Source organism: Fringilla coelebs, assembly GCF_963513975.1.
Source record: "Fringilla coelebs genome assembly, chromosome: 1".
NCBI classification, from domain to species: Eukaryota; Metazoa; Chordata; class Aves; order Passeriformes; family Fringillidae; genus Fringilla; species Fringilla coelebs.
This window is the reverse complement of record NC_140028.1, coordinates 152,151,292-152,172,326: the sequence shown is the minus strand read 5'-3', so window position 1 is coordinate 152,172,326 and position 21,035 is coordinate 152,151,292. Positions and strand designations below refer to the sequence as shown.

The 21,035-nt window shown below is 49.9% G+C and overlaps 1 protein-coding gene across 1 annotated transcript in view; it reads right to left on the bottom strand.

Moving 5' to 3' along the window:
• PTH1R (parathyroid hormone 1 receptor) overlaps positions 1 to 21,035 on the bottom strand; it is a 94,590-nt gene that overhangs the window by 34,140 nt on the left and 39,415 nt on the right. The window contains exons 2-4 of the mRNA XM_084207968.1: positions 18,935 to 19,040; positions 7,033 to 7,143; positions 1,245 to 1,363 (exon numbers count right to left, since the gene is read on the bottom strand). Of these exons, the coding sequence (XP_084064094.1) occupies positions 1,245 to 1,363; positions 7,033 to 7,143; positions 18,935 to 19,040 (336 nt within the window). The remainder of the gene's footprint in view (positions 1 to 1,244; positions 1,364 to 7,032; positions 7,144 to 18,934; positions 19,041 to 21,035) is intronic.

The following is a 21,035-nucleotide window of genomic DNA, read 5'->3' as shown; positions in this document are numbered from 1 at the left end:
GGGATAATCCTCCCTGCAGCTGATCCGTCCCTGATGCCATGCCCCATGTCCAAGGGGACTCTTCCAAAAGCCACTGGAAAACCAGAGGGTTTTGGTAAATTCTTTGGGAATTACAGGTGCGTGTGGGTGGGAACGTCATTCTCTGTGGGACAAGGAGGTCACATCCTCCCAAGGGACACCAGGGACAGCTTTGCTGTCACCTTAGCATGGAATTCCTTCCAGACTTCCAGCATTACAGAGCCCCAGGCTGGCTCATGGGAGGTAGGAAGCTTCTGGCAGCTGCTCTTTTATCGTTATCTGAATTTTTGTAAATTTATGGCTCAAGGATTTTTTTTTTTCCAGGAGCACACCAGACCCTCTCCATATTTGAAACCCTTTTCCAACTTTGGACAGGTGCCACTGTTTCCAAATTGTGACTACTCCAGAATTAATTCAAGATCATGGAATACCAGTTAGATTTGGGTGGGAAGGGACCTTAAGGATCATCCCATTCCCACTCCCTGCCGTGGGCAGGGACACCTCACTGTCCCAGGCTGCTCCAACCTGGCCTTGGACATTTCCAGGGATCCAGGGGCAGCCACAGCTTCCCTGGGTACCCTGTGCCAGGGCCTCCCCTGCCCTCAGCCAGGAATTCCTTCCCAATATCCCATCTAAATCTACTTCCTTCAGCTCAAATCCATTCCCTGCGTCCTGTCCCTCCATCCCTTGTCCCCAGTCCCTCTCCAGCTCTCCTGGAGCCCCTCCAGGCCCTGCCAGGGGCTCTGAGCTCTCCCTGGAGCCTTCTCCTCTCCAGGCTGGACATTCCCAGCTCTCCCAACCAGTTGCTCTGGGTTTGATTCCACATGTGTTTGGACATCCCCTCCCAGAGACAGCCACATAAACATTGGAATTTTTGATAACAACCTGGCAGCAAAAGGATTTCCTGCTGTGGCAGAGGGAGTCTCAATGCCATGGAACAACCTCCAACCACTTCTGAGCGTCCCCGAGACAGCTCCAATTTCCCCCAAGATCCCTTCAGGAATGGGATCATGGCAGCTACAGGAAACTTTTCTGCCTTTGAGGACAATTTTCCAATCGAATCATTGCCCATCAAAGCACGATGTGGCTTTGGCAAGCTCAGGACGGTTTCCAAGAGGAGGAAGATGAGCTGGAGCTCATCCGGGGTTTTAAACGGATGGAGGTCCGCGGGTTAGCCCGGCGTGAGGCCAGGAATTCCTGCTGTGTGCAGGAATGGGAATGCCTACCCTTTCCCTCGTCTCGTTGGTGAGGAACTTGGCGCACTCGCTGTAGTTGGCCCAGGTGCGGTTGTTGCCCGGGACCAGCTCCCAGCTCCCGTTCAGGTCACACCGGCGGTAAGCGTGGCCTGCCGAGAGAGAGGAGACACGGAATGAGGGGGAGAATGGCAGGAAATTCATCCCAAATTCATCCCAAATCCATCCCTGTCCAGAGAGAGAGGAGACACAGAATGAGTGGGAAAATGGCAGGAAATTCATCCCAAATTCATCCCAAATCCATCCCTGCCCAGAGAGAGAGGAGATACGGAATGAGTGGGAAAATGGCAGGAAATTCATCCCAGATTCATCCCATGTTCATCCCAAATTCAACCCAAATTCATCCCAAATTCATCCCTGCTGACAGAGAGAGGAGACCCGGAATCAGCAGGAAAACGACAGGAAATTCATCTCCAATTCATCCCTGCCCAGAGAGAGAGGAGACATGGAATCAGCAGGAAAACGGCAGGAAAGTCACCCCAAATTCATCCCAGCCAAGAGAGAGAGGAGATTTGGAATGAGTGGGAAAATGGCAGGAAATTCATCCCAAATTCAACCCAAATTCATCCCAAGTTCATCCCAAATTCATCCCTGTTCAGAGAGAGAGGAGACATGGAATGAGTGGGAGAATGGCAGGAAATTCATCTCAAATTCATCCCAAATTCATCCCAGCCAAGAGAGAGGGGACATGTAATGAGTGGGAAAATGGCAGGAAATTCATCTCAAATTCATCCCAAATTCATCCCAAGTTCATCCCAAATTCATCCCTGTCCAGAGAGAGAGGAGACACGGAATGAGTGGGAAAATGGCAGGAAATTCATCCCAAATTCATCCCAAATTCATCCCTGTTCAGAGAGAGAGGAGACATGGAATGAGTGGGAAAATGGCAGGAAATTCATCCCAAATTCATCCCAGCCAAGAGAGAGGGGACCTGGAATGAGTGGGAAAATGGCAGGAAATTCATCCCAAATTCATCCCAAATTGATCCCCGCTGACAGAGAGAAGAGACCCAGAATCAGCAGGAAATTACAGGAAATTCATCTCCAATTCATCCCTGCCCAGAGAGAGGGGAGACATGGAACGAGCAGGAAAATGGCAGGAAATTCACCCCAAATTTATCCCAAATTCATCCCTGCTGACAGAGAGGGGAGACCCGGAATCAGCAGGAAAATGACAGGAAAGTCACCCCAAATTCATCCCAGCCAAGAGAGAGGGGACATGGAATGAGGGGGAAAATGGCAGGAAATTAATCTCAAATTCATCCCAAATTCATCCCAAATTCATCCCAAATTCATCCCAAATTCATCCCAAATTCATCCCTGCTGACAGAGAGGGGAGACCCGGAATCAGCAGGAAAACGACAGGAAATTCATCTCCAATTCATCCCTGCCCAGAGAGAGAGGAGACATGGAATCAGCAGGAAAACGGCAGGAAAGTCACCCCAAATTCATCCCAGCCAAGAGAGAGGGGACATGGAATGAGTGGGAAAATAGTAGGAAATTCATCCCAAATTCATCCCTGCCCAGAGAGACAGGAGACACAGAATGAGTGGGAAAATGGCAGGAAATTAATCTCAAATTCATCCCAAATTCATCCCAGCCAAGAGAGAGGAGACATGGAATGAGGGGGAAAATGGCAGGAAATTCATCCCAAATTCATCCCAAATTCATCCCCGCTGACAGAGAGAAGAGACCCAGAATCAGTAGGAAAACGGCAGGAAAGTCACCCCAAATTCATCCCAAATTCATCCCAGCCAAGAGAGAGGGGACATGAAATGAGTGGGAAAATGGCAGGAAATTCATCCCAAATTCATCCCAAATTCATTCCTGCTGACAGAGAGAGGAGACATGGAATCAGCAGGAAAATGGTAGGAAATTCATCCCTGCCCAGAGAGAGAGGAATGAGCAGAAAAACGGCAGGAAATTCATCTCAAATTCATCCCTGCCAAGAGAGAGGAGACATGGAGTCAGCAGGAAAATGGCAGGAAATTCACCCCAAATTCATCCCTACCAAGAAAGAGGAGATTTGGAATGAGCAGAAAAATGGCAGGAAATTCATCCCCAGATGGATCCTGTTATAGATACATATTATAATATTGGCTTTTTGCAAATATTGAAATGGATTTTATATGTGTGGTGTTAAAGGAACTTTGTTATAAAGATATAGTTTTTATTTCTGCTGTTCATTGAGCTCAGTGAAATGGCTGATAAGTAAGCCTGTGTTAAAATGCCTGCTAAAATGTTAAAATGTTTGAAATGTTAAGATAAGTGTGCTTGTGTTAAAGTGCCTGCTGGGATGGGATAACACCCGATGCACACAGGATGGGCACACCTGGACACATCTGCCAACCATCAGCACCCGCCCTCTGAAGGCAGCGAGGGCCTAACCCAAAAACTGGAGGGGATGGTGAAAAAGGAGTAAAACCCCAGCCAAGGAATCTGCATGCTCTGAAAAGGGGAACCCAAGAAGGAGCCAGGCTGAACAGTTCTTGGAGCATGTAAACTAGTTTGGGAAAGTTTACCGTGCAGAAGGTCTGTGAATATGCAAAGGGCTGATGTAATTAAAAGGTAATTAAGGGCTATCCCCGAAGATTACTGGGTGCTCCTGGCTGAGTGGCTGTAACAACCTTTGCTCTGCGCTCCTTGTCTCCCATTGTCCTTTATTAACCTTTTTACATTTTCACAGGAGAGTGAACGTGGTTTTCTCAAGCCCACCCATGCTGGGGCCTCCTGCCTGCTTGGAAGCTCAGCTGCAAAAGCTGACGTCCATCTCCCTGTCACTTTATCAAAAAGCTGACGTCCATCTCCCTGTCACTTTATCAAAAAGCTGACTTCCATCTCCCTGTCACTTTATCAAAAAGCTGACTTCCATCTCCCTGTCAATTTATAATTTTTTTTAGCTGAGAGACACCACAGGGCCTTTAAGTTGCCCGTAGTGAAGTTCAGATGTTGGGTCTGCAAATCGAGGAGAGAAAACTTGGAAAACCACAAAGCCCAGAATTGCCCTCAGAATTCCTTGCATCTCTCCCTATGGAAAAAAAATAAAAATAGGTGATTTGTACTATTTTGTTCTTTGTTTGCAAGTTCAGGTCATGTCAAGGGGTATTTTGTCACCCCTGCCCTCCTTGTGGGGATGCAGGAGGAAGGGAATGTGAGGTTTCATCCTTGGGTTTGGCTGGCAGAGGAGAATATCCATGTTCAGGTGTCCATGTGGGAATTGTGGCATCAGGTGTGTGTTAAAATCCCCTCACAGAAAAACGGGATTAATCCCACAGATCCCAGGAGTACAAAGGGAGAGTAGGGAGCCTTAGGAAAGATGGAAAGGGATTTTAACAAGGGATGGAGGGACAGGACACAGGGAATGGCTCCCACTGCCAGAGGGCAGGGATGGGTGGGAGATTGGGAATTGGGAATTCCTGGCTGGGAGGGGCTGGGCTGGAATTCCCAGAGCAGCTGTGGCTGCCCCTGGATCCCTGGCAGTGCCCAAGGCCAGGCTGGATTTGGTTTGGAGCAGCCTGGCACAGTGGAAGATGTCCCTGACCATGGTGGGGTGGAATGGGATGATCTTTATGGTCCCTTCCATCCCAAACCATTCCGGGATTCTCTGATTCCATCACTTCAGGGTCTCCATTGGGCTCCCACACTCCCTGACTTATCCAGCAAAGTAAGAAATCCAAACCATGATGGAATATTGAGAAAAAAAGGGAAGGATTGCACGAAGGCAGGTCTAGGTTGGATATTGGGAATATTCCTTCCTGGAAAGGGCTGTCTGACCCTGGCCCAGCTGCCCAGGGCATGGTGGAATCCCCATCCCTGGAGGGATGCAAGATCCACGTGGATGTGACACTTGGGGACACAGTCAGGGGTGGCCTTGGCAGTGCTGGGTGATTGATGGACTGATCTTGGAGGGCTTTTCCATCCTAAATAATTCCATGATTCTCCTTGTTCCTCCTGGCCTCTGAGAGGAAAAGTTAGAGGTCACCAGCCAGGGGTGAATCCCAGCTCTCAGTCTATTATGGGATAGCCAGGACAGACTGTGGGAAACCAGGATGACTGGGAATATCCTTCCTCGCTTTCTGAAAGCCCCAGCAGTGCTCTGCTGCGAGCAGAGAGTCTGAATTCCCTCCTTTTTCCCTCCTTGGGTGCTTGGAACATTCACTGAGGGGCCAAGTGTGCTTTGATCACTTCTAAAAACACCCTCAGACTTCCTGGCACCGCCAGAGAGCCAAGAAATGTGGAGCCTGAGGGAAAGGGAGATAAGGAGGAATTCCCACATTCTGCTCCCAGACACCCACCAGGGCTCTGGACACAGGATTAACAAAGCCTGAGGTAGAGATTAAAAGTTGGAAGAGTATTTTGGGGTTCTATTTCGACACAGAATTTGTGGGGGCAAAGAAATCCACGTTTGAAAATTGCCAGGATTTACAACTGGGAGCTGTGAGCAGGTAATTGGTGCTGAGAAAGTTTCAATCTGTGTGGGAAATGTGTCATTATTTCAGTTCAAACTGAGCTTTTCTTCCATTATCAATAAACAACAGCCTCTTCTTTCCTCCCTTTACCCTGGCTTTACTCCTGCTTGGAAGGGAGAGAAAACTGTGTGAGAAAAAAAGGGATGATCCAGGGAATTTTGAACTTCCTGGCTGTCAGGGATGTCCTTTGTGAATCTCCCAAGCTCTGCTGGTATTAACAAAGCCCGAGGTGGAGAATAAAAGCTGGAAGAATATTTTGGGGTTCTATTGCTGCACAGAGTTTGTGGGGTTCAACAAATCCAGGCTTGTAAATCTCCAGGATTTACAACTGGGAGCTGTGAGCAGGTAACTGGTGCTGAGAATGTCACAGGCTGTGAGGGGCAGGCAGCAAATTTGTCATTATTTCAGTTCTAACTGAGATTTTCTTCCAATAATTTATGTTTAACAATGTTTACCAATGAACAATGGCTCCTTCCTTCCTTCCTTCCTTCCTTCCTTCCTTCCTTCCTTCCTTCCTTCCTTCCTTCCTTCCTTCCTTCCTTCCTTCCTTCCTTCCTTCCTTCCTTCCTTCCTTCCTTCCTTCCTTCCTTCCTTCCTTCCTTCCTTCCTTCCTTCCTTCCTTCCTTCCTTCCTTCCTTCCTTCCTTCCTTCCTTCCTTCCTTCCTTCCTTCCTTCCTTCCTTCCTTCCTTCCTTCCTTCCTTCCTTCCTTCCTTCCTTCCTTCCTTCCTTCCTTCCTTCCTTCCTTCCTTCCTTCCTTCCTTCCTTCCTTCCTTCCTTCCTTCCTTCCTTCCTTCCTTCCTTCCTTCCTTCCTTCCTTCCTTCCTTCCTTCCTTCCTTCCTTCCTTCCTTCCTTCCTTCCTTCCTTCCTTCCTTCCTTCCTTCCTTCCTTCCTTCCTTCCTTCCTTCCTTCCTTCCTTCCTTCCTTCCTTCCTTCCTTCCTTCCTTCCTTCCTTCCTTCCTTCCTTCCTTCCTTCCTTCCTTCCTTCCTTCCTTCCTTCCTTCCTTCCTTCCTTCCTTCCTTCCTTCCTTCCTTCCTTCCTTCCTTCCTTCCTTCCTTCCTTCCTTCCTTCCTTCCTTCCTTCCCCCAATCCAACATCCATCCATCCATCCATCCATCCATCCATCCATCCATCCATCCATCCATCCATCCATCCATCCATCCATCCATCCATCCTTTTCCATGCCTTTACCCCTGCAAGGAAGGGAGGCACCACATGAGAAGAACGGGACGAGGAGGGGGATTTGGAATCTCCTGGCTGTTGGGAATTCCCTGTGCTGGGCTCCACACCCACCTTTGTGGTTGAAGTCGTAGATGTACTCGGGGCAGGGCATGGCCACCACCTTGCCGGGCACGCCCTCGGGCCAGCACACGATGCCGTCCCACTCCGGAAGGCAGAAGCCATCTGTGGGAGAGAACGGGGACAGAGAGGAGTCACTGCACCTGCAGAGGTGACACTGCCACCCCCCTGCCTGGGGGGCTCTCCGTGAAGAGCCAGCACTGGAATTCTGTTGGGAAACCCTTCCTAGGAATACTGCCAGTTCCTCCTTAGTTTGTGGTTCTAGAATGCGTGAAATATCCCAAGTTTTGCTCCACAAGGAGGAACTGTGTCCAGCTCTGGGATTGTCAGGATCAGAATGACGTGGAACTGCTGGAGAGATCCAGAGGAGGAAACTCCAGAGAAGTTTCTGGAGCCCCTCTGCTCTGGAGCCAGCTGGGAGAGCTGGGAATGTTCCCCTGGAGAGGAGAAGGATCCAGGGAAAGCTCAGAGCCCCTGGCAGGACCTGAAGGGGCTCCAGGAGAGCTGGAGAGGGACTGGGGACAAGGGATGGAGGGACAGGACACAGGGAATGGCTGTAAACTGAAAGAAGTAGATTTAGATGGGATGTTGGGAAGGAATTCCTGGCAGGGAGGGTGGGGAGGAGCTGGGATGGAATTCCCAGAGAAGCTGTGGCTGTCCCTGGATCCCTGGAAGTGTCCAAGGGCAGTTTGGAGCAGCCTGGGACAGTGGGAGGTGTCCCTGCCATGGCAGGGGGGGAATGGGATGATCTTCCCAGGTCCAGGACCTGCTCTTGCCCTTGCTGAATTCCAGAAGTTTCCTCCCTGCCCATCTCCCCAACCAGTCCAGGTCCCTCTGAAGGGCTCCACAACCCCCCCAAAGCATCGCTCGCTCCCAGCTCCGTGTCCTCAGGGAACTCCTCTGCTTTGAGCTGGATAACTGCACCCACCCATGGAATTCCAGCTGCCACACTGAGAATGAAACGCTCAAAGTGGCAGATCTGCCCCAAATCTGCTCCCAGAGCTGTGTCTGCCCTCAGCCACGAGGTTATCGAGCGCTGGAGACAGGAGTTACCCGGGAAGTGAAAGGAACAGGAACCTCCTGTGGCATTTTCTGAGACCCTCATCGAAGGGAGGAATGATGGATTTCACTCCACGTTCTCAGAAAGCTAATTTATTATTTTATGATCTATATTATATCAAAGAATGCTATACTAAACTACACTAAAGAATACAGAAAGGATCCAGACAGAAGGCCAAGAGATAGTAATGAAAACTCGTGACTCCTTCCAGACACAGCCTGATGGCGATTGGTCATTCAGTAAAAACAATTCCCATGAAACCAATGAAACAATCACCTAATCTCCAAACACATTCCAAAGCAGAAAAACACGGGAGAAGCAAATCAGGTAATTATTGTTTTCATTTTTCTCTGAGGCTCCTCAGCTTCCCAGGAGCAAAGTCCTGGGCAAAGGGATTTTTTAGAAAATATGATGGTGACGACGACCTGCTCTTATCCGCCAAAAACTCCTTGTGGAACTCGCAAAAAAATTCCAAACTTGTGGAAATACAAACAGGGCCAAGATCTCAGCGCGTTCCATGGATATCAAAGCTTCCCACCACCCAGGAATTCATCCTTCCTCACCAACGTGATTGCCCAAGATTAAAGGAAAACCAGGATTGCTTCGAAGCCCTTTGGCTGGTCCAGGCTCAGAGCCGACACGGATTAATTCAGTTTGGTGGTTTTTAGCACGTGAAAACCACTGAAAATCTCCTTGTTTATCAGCTGATTTTTTATCTCTAATTTAGTGTGGATGAAAAGGACCAGACAAATCGCAGCCTTTCTTCTAAAGCAACAGCTGGGAGTTTGGAGCAAAAATTCCTCAACATCCACGTGATAAAAAAGAGAGGGAAATCATTTATTGCATTTTCTCTGCTTCTTAGGAGAAGAAAAATACATTTCCTATTCATGAAAACTCGGAAAATCCTTTCCTCCGGCTCATTATTTGCAGGATAATTTACACTGGGGAAAAAAGAGTTTATTTATTTCTCAGTTCTCTGGAAGGTACAAAAGACAAAGGAAAAAACCAAAAAACAACACAGGGCCCCACAAAATTTGGCTCAGGACAAAATGTTGATGTCCTTGACGTTTTTTCTGCAGACAAGAAAGTAAATAAAGATTTAATGGAGCCCTCAAAGTGCTCTTGCCTAAAATAAAATCAGTTCTTACGACAAAATAAATCAATTTGAGTAAACATTACAAGAAACACAGTGGAGAAACAACTCTGAGAGAAAAACAGTCCTCCAAAAGTGGTCCTGGGAGCCATGGGGGAAGGAGAGAGGATTTGGGTTGGAAAGAGGGATTGCAGGTAGGGGAGCCTGGTGAGGAACATCCACATGTCAAGCCAGGTGCCTCTGGAGCTCCTGGAATGATTTGAGGAGTGCCTGCATTGACTGAAACTCTTGGAAAACCTTTTTCAAATGGAAATATGAGGAGTGGCTGCACTTTCGGATTGTTGGATGCACAATTCCTGGGGTTCAACAAAGCCAAAAGCTGTTTGTCCCCTCTGTGTCCTGGAGAGGAGCCTCACCGTCCTCCTCTCCTATCCCAAATCCCTCCAGTCCTCCCATCTAAGGAGACCTCCTGGGAGCACAAGGGGGGATGGGTTAAAACCACTGGAGGGTTCATTCCCACTAATTACAAGGAAGAAATATTTATAATGACAATGATCGAAATGTATAATTTAAATAATTTTAAATTTTTTTATTATAAAAAATTGTAATTTTAAATAATTTTCATATAATGATGGAACACTGGAACAGCCTTTCCAGAGAATTTATGGATGCCCCTGGATCCCTGGAAGTGTCCAAGGCCAGGCTGGACAGGGCTTGGATCATCCTGGGATAGTGGGAGCTGTCCCTGACCAAGGCAGGGGGTGGAACGGGATAATCTTTAGGGCCCCTCCCAAACCCAAATCATTCCATGAACCTCTGATAAAATAGGAAGGGAAAATCCCATATTTCCCATTGTGCTGGAATCCAAACAAGCCATTCCTTTCTGTTTGTTTGCCCAAAGAGCTCCTCCAAACATTTTTCCCCTGAATTTATAAAACATTCACAGTATCAACATCTTGGCTTCTCCCTTTGTTTTCCTTTTCTCCCGGTCATTTCTCCAAGGAGATCCAGGCTGAATTCCAAGAAGAAAGCAGAAAGCTGGGGAAGTTTGGCCTGGTAATGATAAATCAGTCTCTCCTGAGACACTGGTAACAATATTCCAAAGCACAGAGAATTCCAAAGGATCCAGTTGGAAAAGCTCATTTAAAATCTCTTGGAATTTTGGTGAAAATGAGTTTGGGGTTCCACTGTGCTGTTTGGATGGATCCAGGTAGTTCAGGACGTGGAGCTGGAAAAGTGAAACATTTCTTTCCTTGGAAGAAATAGTAGGATTCACGGATGATGGAAGTCCAAAGGAATTCATAAACTGTTAAGAAAACAAGGAAATCTCACATATATCCCACATCCCAGAGTGTTTTGGGTGTGTGTCCATCATCCAGGAAATGCTGAAGGGATGATCCTGATCATCCGTCAGGGATTTGCCTCCTCTTCCGAATCCAGAGCTGTGTCCCTCATGGATATGGACACGGAAGGTGGGAATGGCCCTGGAATTCCTCATGATCTGAGGACATCACCGACCACTTCAGTGCTGGAGAAATGAATCCTGAAGGGAAACATGGGATCCCTCCAGGATCCCACCTGCTCTTGTCCACCGGGACATCTCTTGGATCTCTCCTTCCCCCTTGAAGCACACGGAAGTTGCAGTCATTCCAAAATGGGAACAAACAAAAACTCTCTTGGACGACATTCCTGAAGAAATGAGACCTGAAGGGAAGCATGGGATCCCACCAAGATCCCACTGGCTCTTGTCCACCAGGATATCTCTTGGATCAATCCTTTCCCATTGAAGGTTGGAATCTCAGGGCATGAAAGCTGAAGCCATCCCAAAATGGGAACAAATGAAAACTCACTTGGATGACATTCCTGAAGAAATGAGACCTGAAGGGAAGCATGGGATCCCTCCAAGATCCCACTGGTTCTTGTCCATCTCTTGGATCAGTCCTTTCCCATTGAAGGTTGGAATCTCAGGGCATGGAAGTTGAAGTCATTCCAAGACAGGAACAAGCAGAAACACTCTTGGATGCCATTGCAGCAGGATTTCCCTCTGGAAGGCAGGAAGGCCCATCCCAGAACACTTTGGGAAGGGGCTGTCCCAAAGGAATCCCTCATTTCACTCCTTGACTTCGCTCCCCCACCTGAGCCAATCAGAATCCCAGAATCCCAGAGGTTGCTTCGGTAGAAGAGAGAAAAGTAGGAGCAGATTTGGGCCACCCCTGCTCAGGGTGCACGGAGAGTTATTCCCTCCTTCCTGCTCCTATCCCATCCCCCTTTTCCCTTCCCTTTCCCCGTTCCAGCGGGAACGGGACACTTTGCACGTGGAGAAGGCATTCAAGCCATCTGTGGGGCTCCTTGGCAGCTGCACAAACGCAAACACGGGCTCGAGGTGTTTATCCAGGGGCACGGAATATCAATCAGCCCGGCTCATTCCGGCCCCCGGGAGACCACAGCTGGAATAGGCTGTGTGATTGTGGTCACTCCATTACGGGAAGGACATTTGGGGCACTGGAAGCAGGCAGGGAGGAGCGACCGGAAAAAAATGAGGCAGCGTTTTGGGATAGGAAGGGAGGGAAATAATTTTGGGACTGGAAGGGGGAGGAATTGTTTTGGGATAGGAACGGGGGAAAATATTTGGGGATAGGAAGGGGGAAAAGTCGTTTGGGGTTAGGAAGGGAAAGGAATTGTTTTGGGATAGAAAGAGGGGAGGAATTGTTTTGAGAGAGGAAGGGGGGAAAATCATTTTGGTATAGGAAGTGGGAAGAATTGTTTTGGGATAGGAGGAGGGGAGGAATTGTTTTGGAAGAGGAAGGGATGAAAAATCATTTGGGGATAGGAAAGGGGAGAATTGTTTTGGGATAGGAACGGGGAGAAATAATTTTGGGATTGGAAGGGGAAGGAATTGTTTTGGGAGAGGAAGGGAGAAAAATTATTTGGGGAGAGGAAAGAGGAGAATTGTTTTGGGATTGGAAGTGGGGAGGAATTGTTCTGCTATAGGAAGAAATAATTTTGGCATAGGAAGCGGGAAGAAGTGTTTTGGGATAGGAAGGGGGAAAAATCATTTAGGGATAGGAAGGGGAAGGAATTGTTCTGGTATAGGAAGAGGGGGTGAATCATTCTGGGATAGGAATGGGGGAGAAATAATTTTGGAAGAGGAAAAGGGAGGAATGGGGGCTTGGAGGGGCAGGAATTAAGTTTGGGGGTTTGCAGATCAATTGCAAACCTGGCTGTGAGGGCGGGGGGGATGAGGGGCTGGTTTTGGGGAGGTCTTGGTCTATAGAGGGTGTGGCTGAAGGAAGAAGGGGTGTGACCCAGCTGTGTGACCTGGCTGTGTGATCCAGCTGTGTGTGGATCCCGCTGTTTGTACAGAGTGGAGGGATGTGAGGAGTGGGGTCCTCACTGATCCAACAGAATCAGGCTGGAAGGGAGCCCAGTGGATCAGCTGCTCCAGCAGGGCCATCCCAGAGCACAGGGCACAGGATTACATCCTTTACATCCTGACAGTTCTGGAATATCCCCGGTGAGGGAGATCCCACAGCCTCTCTGGTGTCTGCTCAGGGCTGGGCACTGCCCAGGGCAGAAGTTCTGCCTCCTGTGCCGGGGGAATTCCTGGGATCAGTCCCTGCCCGTGGCTCTGGTGCTATCGCTGGTCCCCGGAGCAGAGCCTGGCCCTGCTCTGACCCTCCCTGCACACAGGGACAGCCAGGGACACCCAGGGAGAGCCAGGGCTGAGGGCTCCTCTCAGCTGGGGCTCCTCTCCGGGCTGAGCAGCCCCAGCTCCCTCAGCCTTTCCTGGGCACCGAGATGCTCCAGGCCCTTGCTCAGCTCCATTGGACCCACTCCAGAAGTTCCATGGCCACGGGCAGTGGCACCTTCTGTCTGTCACCTCAAGGACCTTTCCTGCTCTTCACACAGTGTCTCATGGACAGAGCACCCCTGGGTGGACATTGGAGGGGATGGACACAGGGGCCAGGAGCTGTTCCAGGTCACAGCATGTCTTGGCTCACCAGACAATTCCGTGACACAGCTCTGGAGACACCTTCCTGACCTCACCAGCCAGTTCTGGACTCTGCCCATTCACCCACCAACTTCCCAACCCAGGAGCAGAAACTCAACCTCCAACATCCCATCGGGAACTCCCGACCTGCCACTGCTGGCACATCCCATTCTTTCCTCATTCCAGCACATCCAGTCCTTCCAAACCCCTCCAGCCTCCCTCTGACAGGGAAAAATATTACTCATCTCATTTATTAAAACAAGGTTGATAATTAGCATTAGAGTTCAGCCACCCTTTGGAATGTTCTCCACTCTTTCTCCGTGTTCCTTTACAAATCTAAACCACAGACCCCTTGTGCCTCTCGTAATTCCCAAGATCCTTCCCTCCCATGTGTTCCAAACCCTCTTTAGCCACTCTGTGGACATTCCTCAGTAGGACTGGGAGCTCCAGGCCCATAAAACTTTGCAGGAAGGGGCCACACCCCAGGTGCAGCTCCTTGAAGTCTATCATGGTTCATATCCATGACTCTGAACTCCCTCACACTCCAGGAGAACAGTCCGGTCTGTGATTCCCTCCTAGAAGTTCTCCCGGTCTATAATTCCATCCTAGAAGTTCTCCCGGTCCATAATTCCACCCTAGACACTCTCCCAGTCCATAATTCCACCCTAGAAGTTCTCCCAGTCTATAATTCCATCCTAGACACTCTCCTGGTCCATAATTCCACCCTAGACACTCTCCCGGTCCATAATTCCATCCTAGACACTCTCCTGGTCCATAATTCCATCCTAGACACTCTCCTGGTCCATAATTCCATCCTAGAAGTTCTCCCAGTCCATAATTCCATCCTAGACACTCTCCTGGTCCATAATTCCACCCTAGAAGCTCTCCAGGTCCATAATTCCATCCTAAAAAGTCTCCAGGTCCATGCTGACCCCCCCCCAGCTGGTGTCCACTGGGGCAGTGACAAGTTTTCCAAGCCAAAACTGCACTGGGAATGCGTTCACAAGGAATGGTTTGGGTTTTTTGTGGATTTTGGGCCATACCTACAAGGACTGAGAACAGGAGCTGGGAGAAGATGGGAATAGCCAGAGAAATTATGGATTTACAGAGGGCTGGGGTGTTCAGGGCTCAGGCTGCCTCTGTTTCCCTTAATTTCTGAGGTACCTGAGGCTTCTCCCAACCTCTGGGAGCTCCTGGCATCAGGGAGTGGTGCTGGACCCTCTGGAGAGGAAACCAGGAGCAGATTTTGGGGTCCCTCGAGGCAAACCAGAGCCTGGAATCAGCTCTAGGTCCTTTAGGGACAGTGAAACCAAACTGGGATGCACAACCCAGGCAAATAGACCCAGATCCCCAACTAAAAATAACACCTTTCCTGGGAAAATAGGTTTATTTATTAAAATAACAACCCAGTTCGGAGCTGCAGCACCTCAGGCTCAGAGAAAGGGTTGGCCATGGCCTTTGCTAATGACAGGGCTGTGCAAAACTCCCTCTTCTTTCCCCACAAAATGTCCCATCTCCTTTTCCAAACCAGGGAAAGACAAGCTTTTAATTCATGGATGAAAAAAAAAAAAAAAAAAAGTCAGGTCTGATGGCTCAGGGCTGGGAATTTCACTTCATCCCCTTCCAGGTTTAACTTTGGGGTGGCATCAGCTGCCCACCAGGGCTGGGAGGGAATATTTGTGTCGGGAGAAGAGAAATTTTCGGGTTTCCTGTTCTTTCCCAAAGGCTTTCATCTGGAGACTAAATTTAAGGAAAAAAGGGGGAGGGCAGGGGGGAAAGAAAGAGAAAAGGAGGAAACCAAATGCTTGTGGGGGAAGGGTTTTGGGGTTTTTTTGGTCTCGTATTTTGGGTCTCCAGCCCTCAGTGCCTCAGCCAAAGGTGGAGATGACGCACGAATCCTGCCGGGGCTCTTTGGAAGCTCCTGGAGCAGCTCAGCCTCGGCTCCCCGTGGCACAGATCCATGTGGGAGCCACATGGATCAGGAGCCAGGGCTCAGAGACACCTGGGAGGTGGCCAGGGGCCAGAGGATCCCTGCGAGCCCTCCAGGAGGAGAGGAGGGACCTCATCCTCCCGTAAAACGGAATTTTAACCCTTTTAGGGGGTGAAAAAAAGGGAATTTGGAGTTTTTACACATAAACAGTAGCCGAAGAAAGCCTAAAATTTTAGAGGGTTTTAACCTTTTTGTTCCCTAAGATTTTTATTTGGACTATTTGGAATTTCTTTGGAACCCAGCCAGCCAGGACATGTTCCCTCTTTCTGGAATGGGGTCAAAGACTCTTTTCCTATGACCCCTGTGGTGAGGAGTTTCCCAGGAGAGATCCTGCTCAAGTTGGGTCAGGAATTTTAAGTGGAAACTTTCTCCTTTCCCAAACATCTGACACCGCTGGGCTGTCGGCAGGGTTGGCCCTCGTTTGGAGTTGCTCCAGGATGATCCCAGAGGGATTCTGGCTCTCCAGGAAGATCCTTTCCAGCAGAGCTGAACGTGGATCTTATCTCTCACCACAAACAACTCCCTAAGAAAGGCTGGAGAAATCCCGTCCTTGGATAACCGTGGGATGTGTTTTCCTGAGGATCTCCCCAAAACTGCTGCCTCTTTGTGGGCCTGTCCTTTTCCCTTTGGAATGGCACACCCAGCAAGGATTTGACCATGAGTCAGCTAGAAACTGGTACATTTGTATTTTTTGAAAAATCCCTTTGCTCAGGATTTTTCTCCTGGGAAGCTGAGAAGCCTCAGAGAAAAAGGAAAACAATTCTTATCTCATTTGCTTCTCCTGTCTTTTGCTCCTTTGGAATGTGTTTGGAGATTGTTCACCCACAGGTGATTGTTCCATTGCATTCTGCTGGGAGTTGTTTTCACTCTTTGGCCAACCAGGGCCAAGCTGTGTCAGTACTCTGGAGAGAGTCACAAGTTTCATTATTATCTTTTTAGCCTTCTGTCTGTATCCCTTCTGTATTCTTTAGTATAGTTCAGTATTCTTTAATATAATCTAGTATCATAAAATAATAAATGAGCCTGCTGAGAGCACAGAGTCAGATCCATCACTCCCTCCTTTGTCTGGGCACCCCACAAATACAATAGGAAACCACATCCAGGATTTATTTTGCTCCAAGCCAACTCTACTTTTCCTCAGAAATTTTTCCTTTTAAATCCTATCTGTGAATAGGAGCTGGAGCACCATAATGGTGAAGATTGTCGCCCTTCCCAGATTTTTCTTAGGAATCTGCAGTGAGTGAAGAGGTAACAGGATGAGATCCTCCCTCTGGATGAGGAGGGCACAGGTCTGGAGGTCCCAGAACAGACACCCCATCCCAAATTCTGGATCATCCAAGGAGGAAAGTACTGGGCCCAGCTGCTTTCCCTGTGTCCCAGGGCATCTGAAATCCCAAAATTTGTGTATGGCAGCTCCGCTGAAAAGGGGGAAGAACTTTTCCAAATTGGAAAGGTCTTTGCTGGGACCACAAACTCCTTAAACCATCTCAGGGGCAGTCCGGCAAATCCCTGCCTTGTTTGGGAACTCCCAGAGGGAATTTCTGGGGTCCTAAATCCTAAAAATTGTTCCTTGCAAAAGGCTGAGTGGGAATTCATTCTGCCTTTGGATTAGTGCAGATTAATTGGATCTAATTCTCCTCTGCTAATGAATGAAGCCTCCAAAGCCTTGAAATGCAGGTGATTCCTCTTCTTGGACTATTTGGGATTGGATTTGCTGTAGAGGATGGAGCAGGGGGTCTGAGGAGCTCAGGACAGCTTTTTCCAGGGGCAGGATTTGTGTCCATGGGATTAAATTAAATTAATTAATTAAATCAGGATATTGGAAATTTTCTGTCCCAGTCCCAGGTCTCCAACCAGTACCAAAACCACGGGATCTCAAATCCCTGAGTAGAGAATTTTGCAGGGAACCTCTGACAAGGGGTGAGAATGATGCATCTGACTCCACTGATATCAGAAGGCTGATTCATTACTTAATTATACTGTGTTATTCTATATTATATTACACTATATTACATTACATCTAAACTGAATCTGCCAAGCACTCCAACCTGCACACTCTGCACAGAATGTCGTGACTGTCACCCTCAGTCCCGACACACACCTGGCTCTGACAGGCCAAGGAACCAAAGCACCATCCCTGTGGGTAAACACACATTGCATTCTGCTTTGGCACCAACACAGGCACAGCCAATGAGATAAATGCTGTTTTTCCTTTCTCCGAGGTTCAGAGAACCTGAAACCCAGAAATATCCTTGGGGATAATTGTGCCTTGCTTTTCTCTGCACCTGGGATCTGCTCCCTTTGCTCTGCCCTTGGGAAAGAGCCCAAAATCCGTCTGTCAATCACATCCCCATCCCTGCCCACAGGGAAGGGGGGTCGATCCCAAAGGCTGCCTCAAAAATGCTGGAGAAGGGGCGGGAGCAGGACCAGGTGGGCAGAGGCAGCAGCAGGAAATGTGTGCTCATTAACGAGGTGTTAATTGGGCACGGGGTGAGGGGACAAAGGAGCAGCAGAGGATGTGGCTTGAGGTTTCCTGATGGAAAACAGGAGGCTGGGAATCAAAGGAAAGTGGGGTTTTATGGCCCTTGCTGGCGTTTCCAAAGGCAGCGGGAGGGCAGGTGGCAAAGCTGGATTTGGGGACCTTTCCCACAGCATTCCCGAGGAAAGGGAGAGCTGAGGTGCGGGGACATCGTGGCTTGTCCCATTTTCCCGGGAAATGGAGGGAAGTGGGACAGGACACCCACTTGGGGACTGAAGGGTCCCTCAGGAATTAACACTTGGGAAGATGAGGGAAGGAGCCAGCGGGGGGTGAGGGCTTTGCTCCCCACATCAGAGGGTTCTCTCCTTCCTCCTCCCCCCAGCCCCACAGCTGGGAGTGATTTTCCAGCCCAAAATAGAAAAGAAGTGGAAGGAAGAGGCTCAGCTGAGCTCGGGCCCTTCCGAGGAGAGAGAGTGGGGAAGGAGAAAGGTCTCAGAGCGATGTTTTGTTTTCCCTATCGCTGTTTGCAAAGGATTTTTGGGATTTGGAATCGTGGGTTTCCTCTGGAACAAGTCCAGAGGAGGCCCCAGAGCTGCCCTAGGGCTGGAGCCAGGCTGGAGAGCTGGGAACGTTCCCCTGGAGAGGAGAAGCTCCAGGGAGAGCTCAGAGCCCCTGGCAGGGCCTGAAGGGGCTCCAGGAGAGCTGGAGAGGGACTGGGGACAAGGGATGGAGGGACAGGACACAGGGAATGGCTCCCACTGCCAGGGGCAGGTATGGGTGGGAGATTGGGAATTGGGAATTCCAGGCTGGGAGGGTGGGGAGGGGCTGGGCTGGAATTCCCAGAGCAGCTGTGGCTGCCCCTGGATCCCTGGCAGTGCCCAAGGCCAGGTTGGAGCAGCCTGGGACAGTGGGAGGTGTCCCTGCCTGTTCCAGAGGGGTGGAATGGGATCTTTAAGGTTCCTCCCAATCCAACCCATTCTGGAATTCTGTGATCCCAGCAGAGCTGGTGGTCAGTGCTCTCCCCTGTGCACTGGGGATATCAACCAGGGCAATAATCCCACAACTTCTGCATCCTCCTGGCCCCTCGGTGTTTGGAATTCCAGAGCAGAACAAGCCTGGGACAGCTTTGCTTTCCAAACCTCCTCCCCATGGACTATCCTGAAAAAAACAATTTTCTGGGATGCTCCAAGTGCCTCCTTCCCTCGCTGCTCTGCATGTGGGGCTGAGGGGAAGGGCTGGGAGGAGCAGGGGGGGATCCAGCCCTGGAATTTGGGAGCACTCACCGTGCACCTTGGGCACCTTGGCTTTCAGGTGGCGCTCGCACTTGGCCTTGGCCTTCAGCAGGAGGAAGATCTGCTCCTCCTTGGTGATGACATCGTCGGCATCCACCTGCAGGGAGGGGACAGAGAGGTCAGGCTGCGATTCCAAACCCTCCTCTGCATCCACAATCTGCTCAGCCTCGCCCTGGGAAGCCCAGTTTGCTGTGTCCCAGGGAGCAGCTCCCCCTGGAATTAACCATCCCTGGAGGTGGCAGAGGGAGCACAGGCTGGGGCTGATCCCGTCGGGCACATTCACACCTGAAGCAGCAATTTTGGGATGGAGCATCCCAGACTGCAGGGGTGAGGCTGCTCTCCAGGAGGAAAACATTCCTAGTAAATAATGTAATGCCAGGGACCCCTCTCCTCTTAGGAATTACAACCTCCCTCCTGCTGCTTCCTCCTCTGCACGGAGATTTCATCCACACATATCAGGCTCCATAAAATCCTGCCTGAATCCCAGGAACATGTGGAGGGATCTGTCCCAGGGAGAGCTGGGAGATGACAGCATCTCCCCACCCTCTGCTCCAGGAGAGCTGGAGGGGCTCCAGGAGAGCTGGAGAGGGATGGGGACAAGGGATGGAGGGACAGGACACAGGGAATGGCTCCCACTGCTGGGGCAGGGATGGATGGGAGATCGGGTATTGGGAATTCCTGGCTGTGCTGGAATTCCCGGAGAAGCTGTGGCTTGGAAGTGTCCAAGGCCAGTTTGGAGCAGCCTGGGACAGAGGAAGGTGTCCCTACCCATGGGATGGGATGGGATTGGGACAGTCCTCAAGATCCCTCCCAACCAACCCATTCCATGATTCCCTGCACTCCCCAAGCCATCCCTATCCCAAATCCAGGTTCCTTCCCTCCTTCCCAGCGCCTCCCCTTTGCCAAGGCAGTAACAGGAACCAGCTGAGGGCCAATTAACTCCCGACACAAACTCCCTCCAAACGACATAACGAGGGTTAATGAATCCCAGCTCCCGAATAAACCAGGATCCCATTTCCCAGCGGGCTCCCGGGGGAGGGACGGGGGCATTGGACACGCAGCTGTGGAGTTCAATCTGATAAGGGGCCGGGAGTAAAACAGGAGTTGGGTTTTGGTGTCCTTGGAACAAATCCAGGCTGAAAACCCTTCACAAGCGGGAGCCGCTTCCAAACCGCGTCCACGTTAATGGGAACGCTTCCAGCCCTTCCCAGATGTTTGGCCTGTCCACATTTAAGGCACCATCCCTCATTTCAGCTTGGATTGGGAACAGAAGAGCTCGGGGTCAGCTCCCGCCGGCGCTCAGGGCTGCACAAAGCCGGAGCGATTCCGCCGGGGCTGGAGGAGTTGGGCTGGATTTAGAGGGATGGGAGCTAAGGAATTCCAAGGGATTCATCCCAAGCACGCTCAGCCCTCGGCTGTGCTTGGAGGGATGCACAGAAAACGCATTTTCATTCCCAGGAATAAAAGGGGAAAGTCTCCCAGGGCTGGGCCTGGAGCTGGGCAGAGACAGGGTTCCGAGCTCAGCTCAGGTTTAATTTCCTAAACCTGACCTATCCTTAAGAATAATCCACCAAAACCGACCCCACATTCCCTCTTCTCCTCCCAAAAAATAGTTTAAATGGTAAAAAAACCTATTTAGGACCTGACTTTGTGGGTTTCCCCTTGGTCAAAGGGGTGGAAACGTGAATGTAAGTAAATTTATGGATTAAACCAGAGATTTTCACTGAGTCCTGGTGTTTGAAGTTCTCAAAAGCTTTTGGGAAAACTGTGGAATGGTGCTGCAGAAATCCCATTAAACATCCAGGGAAAACCAGGCTGGGAGCTGGTTTTGGAATTCCCTCTGTCCCAACCTCTTGTGGGGACATTTCAGTGCCTCCATGGGGCTGAAGGATCCCCAGGGATCGGGGATTATCCAACCCTGGAATCCTCAGATTTGGGATCAGTGGACAGCAGGTGGGACAGCACAAACACCCAGAGCTCAAAAACCTGGAGCACCTTTGGATCTTCCAGCTGCTGGAGGAACTTCACCTCCTGAACTGCACATTTTCCTCATTTTCCTTGGATTTTCCTGGCCTGGATCTCCTGATTTTAA